This window comes from Suricata suricatta, chromosome 6 (genome assembly GCF_006229205.1).
Source record: "Suricata suricatta isolate VVHF042 chromosome 6, meerkat_22Aug2017_6uvM2_HiC, whole genome shotgun sequence".
Classification (NCBI taxonomy): Eukaryota; Metazoa; Chordata; class Mammalia; order Carnivora; family Herpestidae; genus Suricata; species Suricata suricatta.
Genome location: NC_043705.1, coordinates 109,393,841 through 109,410,849, shown reverse-complemented (window position 1 = coordinate 109,410,849; position 17,009 = coordinate 109,393,841). Strand labels below are relative to the sequence as shown.

At 44.9% G+C, this 17,009-nt stretch overlaps 1 protein-coding gene across 2 annotated transcripts in view; it reads right to left on the bottom strand.

The window, feature by feature from the left end:
- The window catches only part of ARL15 (ADP ribosylation factor like GTPase 15), a 398,389-nt gene extending 381,770 nt beyond the window's left edge, over positions 1-16,619 (bottom strand). For both annotated transcript variants that reach the window (XM_029940907.1, XM_029940906.1), the window contains exon 1: positions 16,473-16,619. In XM_029940907.1, coding sequence (XP_029796767.1) covers positions 16,473-16,520 — 48 coding nt within the window. In that variant the 5' untranslated portion in view covers positions 16,521-16,619. The remainder of the gene's footprint in view (positions 1-16,472) is intronic.
- Between the last annotated feature and the right edge of the window lie 390 nt (positions 16,620-17,009).

Here is a 17,009-nt window from a genome sequence, read left to right as displayed (position 1 = left end):
AAAAAAAAATTCAAGATGAAATAGAACTGCAAAAGCATCCAATAAATCAGCCCAGTCCTGTCCTCTACAACACGCTGCCTCCCCGGAAACGTTTCTAAGGGAAGGGGGGATAAAAGAGCTTGCCAAGCAAGCACATGCTAGGGAAACAGTGCTCCAAAGCAGAAAGTCAAACGGTTTGGAATTCTCCCCTTTTGTTGGAATCAAACCAGAATTCTAGAGAAGGACCTCAGAAAACGTGCCTGCTAAGTTGAGAGCAGTTGTCTCCTTCAGGCAAGCTCAGGTTGCAACTCTGAGCAGAGCTAGAGAGGTGCAGGCCGCCGTGGGTCATACCAGGACCTGTCAACCGTGTAAATCAGAAACAGCCACCACTTGGAGAACTAACAAGGGACTGCAATCTCTTTAACCCAGTTTCTCTGTCCTCTGTTTATTCAGTGGAGGCAGGAAGATTTTTGAAATGCTGGCCCTGGAAAAACGAATGGAACAGACTAGAATTTTTTCCGTGGTGGACCACTTGCTTCATATAGAAAGTCCCAGCCCAGGAAACAGCAGAGCAGCAGTTCTTTAACAGCACTTTAACAGCACTCAGGATACTAGACTCTTCTCAATGCTTTCTATATTCTACTCAACTCCGATGTAGGTACTGGGATTATGCCCCTTTTGCGTATGAGGAACCTGAGGCACCGAGGCTGCACAGCAGGTAAGTGACAACCAAAATGCAAATGCAGGCAGTGTGGCTCCAAGGTCCCTGCCCTTAACCATTCTCTGTGCAGCCTCTCAGCCCAACTACTGACTTCACAGCTGTCTCGTGTACCTGTGCCAGGCTCTGGAAATACAAGGAGGCCCACAACCCAGCCCTGCACTGTGACACACAGTGCTTTGTCCTGTAACAGACCCAGGAACCGAGGCCAGAGGCAGGGCCACGGCCAGCCCATTAGCACCTCTGTGCCATTGCACACCACGTACCTCAGCCTTAGCCGGCTGAGCAGGAGCCGGGTTCCAGCTACGCTTGCTCCCTTGGCCAGGCACCTCTGCAGTGTCCACTGTGTGCAACTGACTAAGGCAGCGCCAAGAGCAGCCCTGGAAGGAGACTCCGTTCAGTTTTGGTAGTGAAAGGCTGGAAGAAGGAAGGACTTAAAGGAGAGGAGGAGGGAAAAGGGCAACTTACCAATAAAAACTATTTCTATGATCTTAGCTCTGATCATTTTCAACAGGTAGAAGTGAGGATCACACAGTCGTATCGGCTTCACCAACAAAACACCCGGGTTACTGTGCAACAGCCCCAGACACGGCACGTGCACACTAACCTCCCAGGCTGCCTTAGGAAAAGCTCCCGGCCCCGCAAGCTGTCCGAGACCAGCCTTCAGTCCAGTTGAATGGCCTCAGCCTGGGCCATCGTCAACAGCTTCTGGACTCCACACTCAAACCACCAGTTCTCTGCCCTGGGAGTCTGGTACCGGCAGGGACCCCAAGCCTGGGAGTCCCCCAAGGAGATGTGCCTTGTGTGACAGATACAGCAACCGAGTCTCTCGAGAGTCCAGTCTCCTTCCTCGAAAGCTCAACACCTCTTAGCTGAGAAGTACAGGCAGAGGGTCTTAAGTAACTGTGCTATGGGTTTATTTATCTCATAGCACAACTAGCTTGGACTTAACCTTCCCCTGACCCCTAAACAGAACTGCCGGGTCTAGTTTTTTTTTTGGGGGGGGGGGGAGAGGGGAGATACACCTGTCTAATACCACCATCTTTCACACCACAGTTACCCTTACCCCACACTGCTCTGTGCCTTCTCTCCATCAAGCCAGGCTCACGCTAGTCCCTCCTCCCCAGCCTTTCCAGGGAGCGGTCAGCCATAGTGCATTTCTTTAAGTTGATTAACCTTTCCAGGTCTCCATTTTAACATCTGAAAAACGGAGCTGATAGAAGTATGTACCTCACAGAAAAAAGTATAATAATGCTTCAAAGTTGGCAGGCACTTAGTGAAATAAGTCAGAAAACCATGGTATGAGCTCACTTATGCTGATTCAAAAAAGGCAAAAAACAAGCTCGCAGATATATAGAAGAGAAGGGTAGTTGCCAGAGGTAGAGTTTAGATGGTGGCAAAATGGGTCAAAAGGAGTCAAAAGATACAAACTTGGTTAAAAAAAAAAAATCCCGGGGCGCCTGGGTGGCTCAGTCAGTGAAAAGCGTCCAACTTCAGCTCAGGTCATGATCTCACGGTCTGTGAGTTAGAGCCCGACATTGGGCTCCGTGCCGACAGCTCAGAGTCCAGAGCCTGCTTCAGATTCTGTCCCTGTCTGTCTCTGTCTCTGAAAAATAAGCATAAAAATAAAAAGTCCCAGGGATGAATGTACAGCATGGTGACTTTAGTTGATGACACTGTGTTGCCTATTTGAAAGATTGTAGATTTAAAGCATTATCGCAAGAAAAAAATTTACCTACGCATGGCAAAGAATATTAATTAGACTTGTAGTTTCATTTGCACTTTATACAAATACTGAATGATATTGCTGTACACCTGTAACAAACATAAGGTGAGATGCCAATCACATTTCGATTAAAGAAAAATACCATCAGCGTTGACATTGGCAGGCATTTTCTGCTAGGAGGAGAGGAGTTAGGACGAAGCGTCTGAGGAAGGGTGTCTTCACTGTTCTAGAACAGTTAATCCTCACCAAACTCAAGGGGAGTTACTCTTCCTATCCTCCACTTTGCAAAAGGAGTAAAGAGAAACACTGAGAAGGAACTTCCGGTAAGGCGCTGGGGCCAGGCAGCTGGACCCGGCTGTTAAAGCGGTGGGATCAGCAGCGCTAAACCACGAAACCCCTCTCCACCCACAAGAGCTCTGTGCGAGGTCCCCTCCACTGCGCAGCCTAACTCCATTCCTGGGAGGTACCGGAGGATCTCCAGATCCGTCCTGCTCCTCAACACTCAGGATGAGCTAGTATCTAGCGCTCTCTATCGCTCTGTCAAGGACATTGAGGGACCTTCATTTCATTCGCTGAGCATTTCTGAACCTTGATCAGCCTCTTGCTCGCCACATTCCTGGCGACCTGGCCACCTAGGAGCAGGCTGCATCCAACACCGTAGCTGTCTTTCTTATTCCACAAAACCTTCCATCTTTTCTGCAGCCAGCCAACCACAGCCACACTAGAGCTTCCCCTCAGAAGGGTTCTACCTCTGTGATCTTAAGTTCATAGACCCTTTTGTCTGACCACATTGAACTCTCTAGTTTTCTCAAAAGTTACTCCCAATGACACATATTATGCAGCCTCAAGGTACCAGTTCCTTGCACATTCTTTACTTCTTTGTTTACTTTCCTTTCAGTACCTCAGCTCACAGTCCATAGCTTTAACCATGGTCCTAAATTCTTCTATCCCATTATCCACCCATTGACCCACACTGGAGAAATCCTAACCCTTATTAATCGGAAGTGCCTACCCCTTGAAACCTACACCCAAACAGCTTTAGAGAATGGAAGAAAAAAATTCCACCACCCCACAGATTAGCATCATTTAGTCATGGCTTCCAACGTCAACAGTCTGCAGCAGCCAATGCTTCAGGATCCCTGGTCATCACCCCCCACCTCGTACTTCACTGAAACTTCAGCCCCACTCAGCTCAAGCCCCTACCCCACCATATTTCAGTCACCATCAGCAAAGTGACCTCCTGTTCTACTTCATCAGCATTTAGCCATCTCAAGTGGGGTGCCATGTAAAGAGGAAAGCCACCCCTCCAGTTCTGGCTCTGGCCTCTGCCATTTCACAGTCCAATTCCTCACCAGACTTTACTGCAGCAGTGTCCTTTCCTGACCTCCCACTAGGCCTGAGCACGCTCTGGCCCAGGTCACCCCTGACGCAAATCCAGTGGCCATTCTTCAGTCCTTATTTCCATGATCTCTGGGCACCACTGAACACCACTGGCCATTTGTAGAAAGTCTCCCTTCTTGGCCTGCTTGACTCCACATTCCCCAGGCTTCCTTTCAACCTTCTAGTTCTCTCTCAGACTCCTTTTCTGGCTCCTTCCCTTTTTCCCAGTCCCACAAAAATATGAATGCCTGCTATGTGCCAACATTAATGGAGGCACTGGGCTTCCTGGGGATTCTCCTCTTCGCACTCTACACAATGCTCCCTGGGCAAGCTTGTTCATGGCTGTGGCTTTAGGTATCATCTAAGATGTGAAGACTGGGAGGTCAGACACTAACCAGACCCGAGTTCAAGTTCTGCCAGTTTCTCTTAGGACACTTGCTCTGAGTCTTCAGCCTGGATATGAGAAGTACAGTCACCCTGTACATGTACATGCAGAAAGTCCACGTGAGGAGAGATGCCCCAGGGGTCCAGTCTCCCAGCACCCAGGTATGTGGCATTCCCAAGCCCCAATGCCAGACTAGTGAATGAAGACTTGAGATGACCCCAGTGAGTTTGTAGCTCACTAATCGATCAACAGTGCTCAAACCGAAAGCCCAAGGATTATCCCTAAAATCTTTGTTCTCATCTTCTACATCTAATTACAAAATTCTGACACTTCTTAGAAGCAACTACTTTTATGCAGCCCTCCTGCTCCTATCTGGCTGTGAGTACCATGGTTTCATTCCCATATCAGGATGGCACCTTCCTTTTTTTTTTTTTTAATGTTTGTTTTTGAGACAGAGCTTGAGGTGGGGAGGGGTAGAGGGAAAGAGGGAGACATAGAATCCAAAGCAGGCTCCAGGCTCCGAGCTGTCAGCACAGAGCCTGACATGGGGTTGAACCCACAAACCATGAGATCATGACCTGAGCCCAAGTCGGAAGCCCAACCAACTGAGCCACCCAGGCGTCCCCAGGATGGCATCTTCCTAGCTGGTCTTCTTGCTCCAGTCTGGCCTCGCTTTCCGATCCTTCACGGTGCTGCAAGATCTGACCAGGTCACTCCAGGCAGACTTTGAAGGTTCCCAAGAGGGGACTCCAGCTGGGCTCTGCAGGCTTCACGTGAAGCCACTGCTCCTGCCTCCGCTCCAGAGCCCTGGGAGCTCCCAGAAGGGATGGGGTTACTTACCCCAGTGCACAGGCCGTTCCTTCTGCCTGGCCCTGCTTGTCACTGGGCCAACTGGACTTCAACACTGCAGATTAAAAATGACTGCTATGGGAAGCTCTTCGGGGCCCTCAAGTTTCCTTTCATACACGCCCTCTGTCACCTTTATTTCTAAGTGGAATAGGCCACTCCAAAATATAACTGCTTAATTTTTGACTCCAAGAGTGGAAGTTCCCTGACAACAGGCCACGGTCTCACTCACGCATATATCCCTAGGGCAGGACCATGTCAGAACATCAAAGGCTCAAAAAAACTGGAGTTGAGTGAATGACTGATAGAGTTTCCTTCACGTAATTTATCACTTAAGAAGTAAAATTAGAAGAATGGGGGAGAGAGAGAGCTATTCCAGGAAGGATACAGAAGGACCAAAATATTTTGAAATGAAATAAACATTTGAGGTCACCTAATTAATCCCAGCTTTTTATAGATAAAGAAACAAGTCAATGAGACTGACTGATTTGCCCAAACCTCCACATCTGGTCGGTGGCAAAGCCAGGAACAAAATCAGGTTAATTAACTCCCATGGAACCACGTCAGCATGTCAGAATTTAAATGAACCACGGAGCCGAGTACTGTAGGAATTTCAGAATACAGCCAGGAACGTCTCTAAATTTAATTAAAAAAAAAAAACAGGAAGTAGCTTTGGACAACTTTAAATTTCTTTGGAGTACACAGCCATCAGAATGGGTAGACAGAAGGACAGACAATGCAAGAAGTCTAGGTGAAGACAAAGTAGCTGCCAGCTCTTATACTGGTAGAAATCCCATTGGGACAACCACCTTGGAAAAGTGTTCTGCAGTATTTAGTAAACGTGAACATACATACATCCGATAAACCTGAAATTCCACCGTACCCAAAAGATATTAATATTTTCACCCAAAACACATGCCTGAATGTTTGTTCCAGATTCTAAATATCCTCAAACTGAGAATGCTCTAAATGCCCAACAACGGAATAGACAGTCTCATAACTACATCGCAGCAAAAGAGTAAATTGCTGATTAATGCAACAAGGATGAACGGCAGGCATGCTGAAAGAAATCCTAAGTGTATTTTGACTCCATTTATGTCAAATTCAAAATCAGGCAAAACTAATCTATGTCAGTACAACCTGGAAAGGGACACAAGAGAGCCTCTGTGGTACTGGAAATATTTTACAACTCTATTTGGGAGTGATAACAAGATGCAGGTACATATAAATTTATCTAGACCTGAGGTATCACTTCCAGTAAAGTGCACAATTAAAACTGAGTGAATGGGAGTGCCTGGGTGGCTCAGTCGGTTAAGCCTCTGACTGCAGTTTAGGTGGTGATCACAATTTATGGGCTCAAGCTCCACGTCAGGCTCTGTGCTGACAGCTCGGAGCCTGGAGCCTGCTTCAGATTCTATCACCCACTCTGCCCCTTCCCAGCGGGCGTGTGCGTGTTCTCTCAAAAATAAACGTTCAAAGGTTTTTTAAAGTAAAATAAAACTGAGTGAATAAAAATTATAAAAAAGGTATTCTATAAAGCTAGTGTGCACCTATGTTCAAGTAGTAGATTATTTCATTCAAGTCTCAAAAAAGCCCTAAGTTTTGTAAATAAGATTCTTATTGACTAGTCATAATTGCAGTCTTAAAAAATCTGAATCAGAACAGGAGGGAAGTAGGAAATAAAAAAAATGATAGTTTAAAAAAATTCTTTTTGGAACTTTTCTTTATGCAAAGGAGACCAAAAAAATATGTTTTATCCAAGGTCAAGGACAACTTTTTGATGTCCAGCTCTTCAAGTGTACATGAAAGGCTGTGTTCCTACACCATGTTTAGTTAACGCCACAAAAGCTATACACTGCCAGTTTTGAAGAAAAATCTCGAAGGTGTCACTGATGCAGGGTAGGAGGTGGGGGAAATCAAGAACGTACACAGAGGCTCATCTTACCTATACTTGCCCACCCTTCCCCCCTCTATCAATGCCATTACAGTGAGTCCTATGTACTCATACCTATCAGTTCAGAAAAGTCTAATATGATTTTTTTTTTTAAAGAATGTTACAGTTTTATTATGTCATTATCCTTACAGAGGCAAGCTCTGATGCTGTCTGAATCATGCAAAGGAGAAAATTGTGGTTTGGAGTGATTTGTCTTAGATCAGGTTCCTGGTATTTGGGGTTTTAGAAATAAGTACATTCTAAATATATACTTACATTCATACAAAAACAACTGGAGAATATGGGGGATGTCCTCTTTTTATTCTGCTAGGTAATGACACTTTGAGAGAGACTATCATTCACTATAATTTCAGAATAAACAGATTCTATTATCTACAAAAAGTTGGAACAGGGGCATCTGGGTGGCTCAGTTGGTTGAACATCCGACTCCAGCTCAGGTCATGATCTCACAGTTCATGGGTTCGAGTGCCGCGTTGGGCTCTGTGCTAATAGCTCAGAGCCTGGAGCCTGCTTCAGATTCTGTGTCTTCCTCTCTCTCTGCCCCTTCCCTGCTCATGATCTGTCTCTCTCAAAAATAAATATATGTTAAAAAAAAAAAAGTTGGAACAATATTGCAAACTTAGGTCTGTAAATTTACAATTACTTGGCAATACTTTCCTGATTTTTCTATTTCCCTATGAACTGATATTTGAAAAACACCTCAGATCACACCAGTAACAGGAAGAATACACAGGACTCAAATACAGAACTTTGAAGTTGTTTTCTTCTCTGCTGCAATGATAGGTACAGTTTAAGATCACAGACATGTCACCAACCCTTATAAAGACCAAGTAATTGTGATTACTCCGGTCCTCCTGACCCTCGGTTTCCTCAACCAGGAGACCGGAATAAACATTCCTACACCTTTCAGGGTTGTAGAAAGCTCTAAAGGAACAGCAGAATCCCATATTAGGCACTTCCTGCAGAATCAGAGTAAATTCTCAGTCGATATTAATCATCGTCATTATCAAAAACTTTATTACTTAGCTTTGACTTAAACACTGACTGATTATAAACAGGCGCTGTTCTAAGTACATTACAACTTGCTGAATCAAGGTCAAGAGCTTTAAAATGCAGGTACCTTTTGACCCTACAAATCTACTTCTAGAACTTGATCATAAAACAAAAATACCCCAGATTAGAAACACTGTAAGTCGCAATCCCTTTTAGAGATTGGCCATGTACATCCACATATTAAAGGCTGTACAATAAATAAACCTATTTAACTTTGTCTGACCCCGTTTTTAAGCTTCCTATGCACTGGAACCCCTTTTTGTACGAAGATGCGTTTAAATACCACAGAACAACTCCTTACACTACACTAGCATAGAATGTCCAGGAATTTGTGCAGAATATTCAGTTCAGGGTTATAACAGCCCAAATTGCAATATAAAATATTCAATGGAAAGGTGATTAGTTAAAATTATGGTCAGTATACAGTGCAGAAAATCAATGAAGAGAGACTTAAATTTTAAATATTCATAGATGTAAAAAGCAGGTTGTAAAAAGCAAGTTATAAAACTCTCTTCATTATGATGCAGGGTTGAAAATGTTTACTGCTTCTTTGTGGGTTACTGGATTACGATTTTCCCCCATTGTGCTTTCCAGATTTCCATTTACTTAATACGTTACCAAAATAATCTACATCTTTAGATAGGCAAGAATAAATATGCGTATGTAGGTATACATATATTAATAGGATGACAGAATGATTATCAATCTAAGACAGGAATCCTAATATTGAGTGCAAATGAGATTTGTAGGATTTATTGTATAATACTAACTGTAAACATGTACAAACCACACCTATTCTCCTCTGAGCTTCTCACAAAATCCAAATAAGATCTCTATGTATAAAAGCATAAATGGTAATATCCAAACCAGAAATATGAAAAACCAAGTATTACTTATATATACAAGCAACATTTGTTGATCCCAAAAAACAGAAAACACGTTTCAAAAAGAGGGTTATGTTACCATTTCCATGTGGTTATATTTACCACACTGATAGTATATTCTTTATAAATACATGCAAATATAGAAAAGAAAAACCACAGAATGCCTGAGAATGATACCCACTAACTCTGGCATGCAGAAGGGGGAGCAGCAAGCTGTAGCTCCAGCCTTACAGTGTTTTCTTCTTCAAAGCAGAGTTTTGAAGTTAAAATGGCAAGATGTGAACAACCGCTAAGCAGAGAGGTAGGTACACAGTAGACTTTATTGCTTTCTGTACTTTTCTGAATACCTGTACTCAGAATATTTGTGTTAAAAGTAAAACTCTCAAAGCGTTGTATTTTGTTTTACTTCCTGACGCCATGAGCAGGGGTGAGATGAGGAACAGGTATGGTCCTTCTGTGCCTCCATCAATGGTCCTGGGAAGACCCTAGAGGGTCATCCACTTTCCCAAGAGGCCAGAGAAGCAGCTACACTGTTGGAAAAAGCCCCAGGAATCCTTCTTGGGGAGACATGGACACAATGACTAGGAGAGAAGTCCTCAACCCTGAGAGAAGCAGTCCAGAATCAGAACGGTGCCCAGCAAATCTAGGTACAAAGGAACTGATAACTAGACTGTCCTTTCAAAATTCCTCTCAAAACCATAGAGGTGTGTTTGGCTGGGAGCCAAAAAGCAGAACACCAACTTTTATGCAAAACAGTAGAGCAAAGTAGGTAAACAAATGAAGGCCTTGTCACCTAAAGGCAACAAACTCAACTCAGGCAGTTACCCCAGCAGGAACTGGGCTGTCCCTGAACTCCTGGGAGGGCTTCTCCCAAGGAACCAAGTGACCGCAATCAAGTGACCCCTCAAGTGCCAGCACTGGGTGCATGGTTCCTGCTGCCCCTCTCATTCGTCTTCTCAACAACTATTAGGTAGGCGAGACCAAGGGCTTCTAGGCATGGGCTTGGAATCCTCCAAGCCAGGCTCACGCCCCACCCCTAACTCTCCACTGGCCAATATGCCACTGCCCTGAACCTCAAGTTCCTTCTTTTCTAAAGCAGTGTTTTGTAAGATGGTAGCATCTGATTAACAGGGCCGATGGGAGGATTGAGTGAGGTGACAAGAGTGAAATACTCTGCACCACACTTAGTACACTGTCCCCTCTTTGATTCTGGTGGTGAGCAAGATGGTCAGGGACCCTGCCCTGATGCAGGTGACAGATGATAGCCATCACCCTGGACCACATAAGGGCTAGTCACACGTCTTTAGCACTAGAAGAACTGGCTACCTAATTTGTGAGGTCCAGGGCACAACGAAAATGTTTGTGAAGTGTCAAAAATTAAGACAGTAACCACAGAGCATTACACTCAACGTGAGACCCTTCTAAACGTAGTCCCCCATGGCCACATGCCCTTGAAGGCAGCCCTGCTTGAAGTCAATGGGCTCAAACACTTTGCAGACACTTGAAATGAAGGTCGACAAGAACAGAGCTTCCTAAACTCCTCCAAATGCTTGAAGCATCTGGGGAGATGCCAGGGGAAGGGCCGCAGCAGAAGGAAAGGGGGCTGTAGGCTGGAAAACAGAAGCCCGTTGTTAATTGAATTTGTGAGAAGTTATCAGAAAAACCTGTTTTTGTTCTCCGTGACATGGTTACCAGAACTTCGATAAAAATCTTTCCATCTTTCCAGTCCACCTCAGAAACAAATTCTTAAAAACAAACAAACAAAACAAATACATCCTTTATACTTAATATCAGGGGGCTCTGCCCAGCTGAAATCTGTAAGCAAGAGGCCAGGCAGCACTTGGTAAAGGAGCAGAGCAGACCTCAGATAAACTGACAAAGGCATCCTCCATCTCCGTGACCTCTTCAAAAAAGAACTGGGGCTCGTGACAGGGAAGAAGGTGCCCCTGAAGTGACAGTAGGGGGCTGACAGGGCTGCCCAGAAATCCATTTGTGGTCACTTGATGAAACATTAGATGCTGAAGGTCACCTCAGTGACCAGAGTCAGGACACTATGGGGCAGGAAGCTCCGGACACATTTTTCATATTTATTTTGAGAAACAGAGAGCATGTGTGTAAGCAGGGGAGAGGCAGAGAGGGAGGGAGGGGGGAGAATGCAAAACAGGCTCTGAGCCCTCAGCAGGGGTCCTGATGCTGCAGGGGCTCCATCCCACCCTACAAACCAATGGAGGTCAGGAGATCATGACCTGAGCCGAAACGAAGAGCCAGATACTGGAATGCACCCCCCTCCCTCCCCAGGGACCCCCACAGCACAGTTCTTCCTCGCCAGCCTTCTCCCTAGCAGTCCATTTAGCAGAGCCAAGTCCTTGAGAACAAGGGAACAAGGATCAGCCTCAAGGTCCCCGGTGTTTTACCCTTAAGCACCAGCACAGTATGTACATGAAAACCGTTGTAAAAATTCCAACCACCTCCCAGCAACTTTAACACCAACCTGGGAGGAAGGCCACAATCCCAGCTCTGTTACTTGCTAGCTGTGTGAACCTGGGGAGGCCACCTCTCTCCATACAACACTACCTGGCACACAGTAAGTGCTCAACAAATGTTAACTGATTTACCCTCATAACTCATACTTAACTACCCCCCCAACCCCACCATGCCGACAAGCACATGGCTTAGGCTTTCCGAGGGTGGCAGTCATCTCCCCTGTGGGTCTTTTTCCTAGGAGTCCTATTTCAAGACTTAACATTGCAGCAATGGGGGTGCCTGGGTGGCACAGTCTATTAAAGCATCTGGCTCCTGGTTTCGGCTCAGGTCATGATCTCCCAGCTTTGTGTGTTCGAGCCCCACATCAAGCTCTGTGCTGTCAGGACAGAGCCTTCTTGGGATTCATTCTCTCTCTCTCTCTCTCTCTCTCTCTCTCTCTCTCTCTCTCTCTCCTCTTTCTCTGCCCCTCCTGCACTCACAAGGTTTTCTCAAAATAAATAAACTTAAAAAAACAAAACAAAACAAAAAACACTGCAGCAAGAGAATCTCAATCTTGAGAACCAGATGTTCAACCATTTTTGCAATGACAAGTCCAGACGGTTATTCAGCATTTGCATTATTTTAATCTTATGATTAATAAAAGAATATTTACATTACTAATCCAATTACATACAGCTAGGGCTAAACAATGTTTGGCCTGTATTTTAGAATCATTTTGACCACAGTCTGAACATATAGCTTATGTTCAGAGTCCTTCAAGATTAAAAAACTGCACATTTTAAAGAGAATGGAACACTTAGATAAAATCCCAATGTGCCTTCACGCTTTTTCCAAATGGGCACATTTACAGTTTAGGCTATAGGCTCTGTTCTTTGAGGAACATCATGAGTTCCTGTTCTTGGTTCGTTGTTATTATTCTGTAAATGGTGATGGAACTCGTGCTGACCAATCTACCTTCTCAGTTTCCCCACTGACACATAAATCTTTATAATGGCAGGTATAGCCTATGACCAAAAAAGTAGGCCAGGTTCACCAATCTCTACAAGAAATCTAGAACCCTGGCCTTAAATTCCAAACACAATATATAAATGCAGTGATCACTGGTTGACAATTAGCCATGATTAATCAAACATTTTCAGTTGTCACTTTTTCAAGTCTAACTCTGCATTTTAGTTCACAAGGAAACAAAAACACAGAAGATGAGAAACCTAGCAAAAAGCCATGGGGCACATTAGAAGCTGTCTCCTCTCGGGGCACCTGGGTGGCTCAGTCAGTTAAGTATATGACTTCAGCTCTAGTCATGATCTCAAGGTCCGCGTCGGGCTCTGTGGTGACAGCTCAGAGCCTGGAGCCTGCTTCAGATTCTGTCCCTTTGTTCCTCTCCTGCTCATGTGGCTCTCTCAAAAATAAAAATTAAAAAAGAAACGGCCTCCTCTCCTATGCACCTTATGCAACCAGTCCTGCCAGACTCCACTGTGTGCCTGGTGGTCCCACACTCGCGGAGAGCTCAGCAGGGAGCTCATCCCCCATGACTTTCAGGGCCATGCACGAAGCAGGGGATCCCTAAGTATTTGTTGAATGGATTAATGAATATATCAAAATGTGGTTTACTTTCTGAAGTATTAACCAAGCAACCGTCTTGTGACATCCTGCTTGATGATTACCACTCCAAACCTTTCCACATACTGGCACTAGTTTAAAAGTTAGTCCAATATTTACCAGTGAGAGGTCATTAAGGTCTTAATGAATTGTGATTATATTATTTATTCTTAAACGTTAACGTTTTCTATCTGAAAAACAATGTGCTGTTAATAAATCCCTTTCCCTCCATGATCTCATTGAATCCTCATGGGCAAGACACAAAGCAAAAAGAGTCTTATGGTTTTGATGGAGAAGGAGGAGAAAAGGAAAACCCTCACCAATGGGAGTGAAGACAAAATTTGAAACTGAAAGGAATCCAGAAGTTGCTCCCTGCAACCTCCCAGGAAAGCCTGGTAGATGTGTTTCTCTTTCACTACCACCTGCTTTTCTCCTACTTTATTCAAAAAGCTCTGCACATGGTCTTCCTGTCAGAAGAGGAAGACTTGTATCTCCCTGATGAGCAATGTTGAGCATATTTAAATTGCTACCAGGCTAAACAAATAATCTTGATAATCTTGAAGTGTAAAGGATACATTCTGCATTCCCCAGAACAAAACACCTCATCCAAACAGATTTTATCTTGTCTCAGTTTAGAAGCCGGTGAGAAAAATAGTAATGTCCCTCCGTCTCATTCATTTCAAATAGCAAACACTGCAGTGATATTATTTAGAATTATCGTGTTAACTACTATATCCCTGAACCGAATTTTAAAACGCTGTCTTAAATATTAAGGCATTATCCCTATCCCTCACCCTATTGGTCATCCCTAATTGAGAATATGTAAGAAAATCAAAAGCAACCTCAAAGAGCACAGAGCTTTATTTGTTTTAATAGCCAGTCCTATTAAAAGCTGTTAAAAATAGCACCTGCACCTTTCTCTTTTCTACTCTCCTCCAAATCTCAAAGGTTAAATGATGACATCCATCTGAAGAACAATGAATACATACACACAGCTCCCTCTTCCAGTTTCCAACAGCAGCAAGAAAAGTCAAACACCTGATTGAAAAAGAAAAGACCGCATACTCCACTATTGCTGTCCAGTGCGTGGACAGTGAGCTCGCTCTAGTCCACAAGCTCAGCAAAATCTGAAGTGCCAAACTCTTAATTTTTTTTCCCTCCTGGACGTCAAAGAACTTGGGAACTGGTTTTAAAAATGAGATTCCCAAATGCAGTCAACAGAACTTTCCCCCCTAGAAATGGGTTTTTAATAGATACCCCATAAAGATTATATATAAGCAAATAAGTCCACTTGAAAGGCAAGGAGAAAGGAATGGTGTGTAGCACTTCATTTTCTCACAGTTGATAAGAAGTAAACACAAAAGACCTCCTCTGGAGGTTTGTGTCTTTTTAACTGGAAAATTCGATGGAAAAATTGGACTCCATCTTCAAGGATTCTCTTAAATGTTTTCACAGAGGATACTTGGCACACTCATAAAAACTGACTTACTTCAAGACTTCTTTCTCCTCTCCAGTGAGTAGCCAATGATTTTTATGTAACAGTTTCACTGCAGTTGTGATAACTTTTAAAGCTTAAAGGGACAAAATGATATTTTTAGTACCAATGCAATTGGACTTGTGGGGGCGTGGCAGGTAAAAACCAGAAGGCTGTGTCAAATTAGGGGCCCACTGACTGTAACACAAACTTAGTAGTAAACTGACAAATGAATCCGCTTTGAAGGTACCCTAAAACCCCACTAACATTCATTCACCAACTTTAGATAATCTCCCTGAGAGTTAACCTGAGTAATAAACCAATTTTCAATCCCCAACCCCCAAATGGTTTGGTGGTTTTGGCACCTCGGCTTTGTAATGCTATTTGTAAATTTAAAATTCACCCACTAAAAGAAATAAATACAATAGTCAGAACCACCTGACTCCCTTTTCAGGAACTACTCAAGTATCCAATATTAGCTTTCAACAATACAGTTAATGTCACCCTTCCCTCTTTGGTAATTATCCTCAACTAACTTTGGCTTTGAGGGCTGCAAAACAAGACCACAGCATTGTATTTTACAAGACAAGCTACAAAATAATCAGTTTTTTAATAAAACCTAAGAAAGACTTAGCAACTCCTAACCTACAGGACACTTTGAATTTTAAGGAACACTCTCAATCAGATAACCTCCTTAAACTGGCTCCAGTTGAGGGAGGATAAGGTCCCTTTATCACAAAGATAACTGACATCAACATATAATCAGAATTCCAACTCAGAATTTTTTGTCTCTGCTCCACTCACAAGGTCATGCATTAACTTCAGGCAGCATCCTCCCCCACAAAAAACCAAAAACAAACAAATCAAACCATTAAGCTTTAGGAGAAACCGCTCCTTCACATAAACTAGAAAAAGTCCAAATACAAGAAGACATTACAAAACCCACCCATGTCCAGCGTTTCTTGATCATGAAAGCATTCACAGTCTTTCTCAGAACAGCATTAAGTTTAATTCCTAGAAGGCATTAGCAAATCTCTGCCAGGCCAATCTACAGTCAAAATCGACTGCATGTGTCCAACAAGAGCACAGAAGGGTCACTGTTTTTAACCAGCTAGTTCGACCCTGCCTAATAGCGCTAACAAGGTAAACCTGGTAATTGTATAGGATTGAACACTGCCAATGTCCGTGAGGATCTCCTTGAACACAAACATGCAGCTCTGGGGAAACAGAATTTCTGGAACAATACATGATGCTTGCATAATTCCACAAAAACTCGAGTGCATTATCGAAATAATAATGTTCAGTCCCAGCATTGTGCTGACACTTCCACCTAAACTTCTCAGCACAAGCCTGGCCTAAAGCCACAGCTGAGATCCAGGGTAAAAGCCACATGCACCCACCACAGCAAAGGTGGGACAATGCCTGCCCTTACCCAGTCCCGACAGGGCTGCGATCTAGTTTAGTCCCGTCTGCTTTACGGTAATGTGCTTTTAAAACCTCGCCGCGACCGAGGTCATGCTTTAGAGATCTAATAACAACCAAATGACTGGGGCTGCCAGGCACTTAGTAAGCCATTCTGGTTATGGCTCTTTAATAGTACCTGGAGTTCTGCTCAAAGGGAGAGCAGAAAACTCCTGCCTCCCCGGAAAGAAAGTCCTCTGCAGGGAGCGCAGAGGGAAGCAAAGAACCCGATTTCGGGCAGAGGACGCCCCGCCGCCGCGGGCCCCATGTCCCCGGCAGTGCCAGCACGCCCCTCTCCCCGCAGCGCGGTGGCCGGGGCCCCACCTTTACCTGTCAGCTCCGCCACTCCTCTCCGCCCCGCCGGCCGCCCCTCTGAGTCCCAGCACAGCTCTAGAGCAGGCTGCAGGAGAAAGAACCCCAAAGGCATCCCATCCCAAAGAAAGAAAGCAAAAAGCCTGTTCCTCCAGGCGGAGGGACATCGGGCACGCCGGACCCAAGAGGCGACACGCCACCCGTACCCCGCACCTACCAGATAATCCATGTACAGAAACGCCTCACTTATTCGGAGATCAGACATCCGGCAGCCTAAAGCATCCGGAACGGCTTCGAACCCGGAAAAAAAAGCAGCTTCTCGGGCTGCGAGCGAGCAGCCCCTGAAAAAGCCAGCAACAACGAAAATAGCCGACAGCGGCCGAGCAGCCGAAGATTACACAAGGGGCGCGGCGATTGGCCGGGCGGGCGGGCAGAAGGAAAGGAGAGCGCTCATTGGCTGCGGTGCCTATAAAAGGCAGGCCACTGCGGGTGGCAGAAGAGAAGCGCGGGAGCAGCTAAGGCGCTGGTTCCTGTGAGCCCGGGCGGAGGAGGGCGGGGGCTAAGGCTGCGCAGGCGGAAGAGCGAGCCGAGAAGAGCGGAAAATCTGCCGGTGCTGCAACTGCCCGAGTTCTGCCTGCTTCCGTAGCCGCCTATTCGGGGTAGAGCGGAGCCGGACTGTGCTTCAGTACAAGAGAGCCGTGGTGTCCCCTCCCACCCCCAGTAGGAAGCCAGTCCTGAAGCGGGAGGCGTGGTA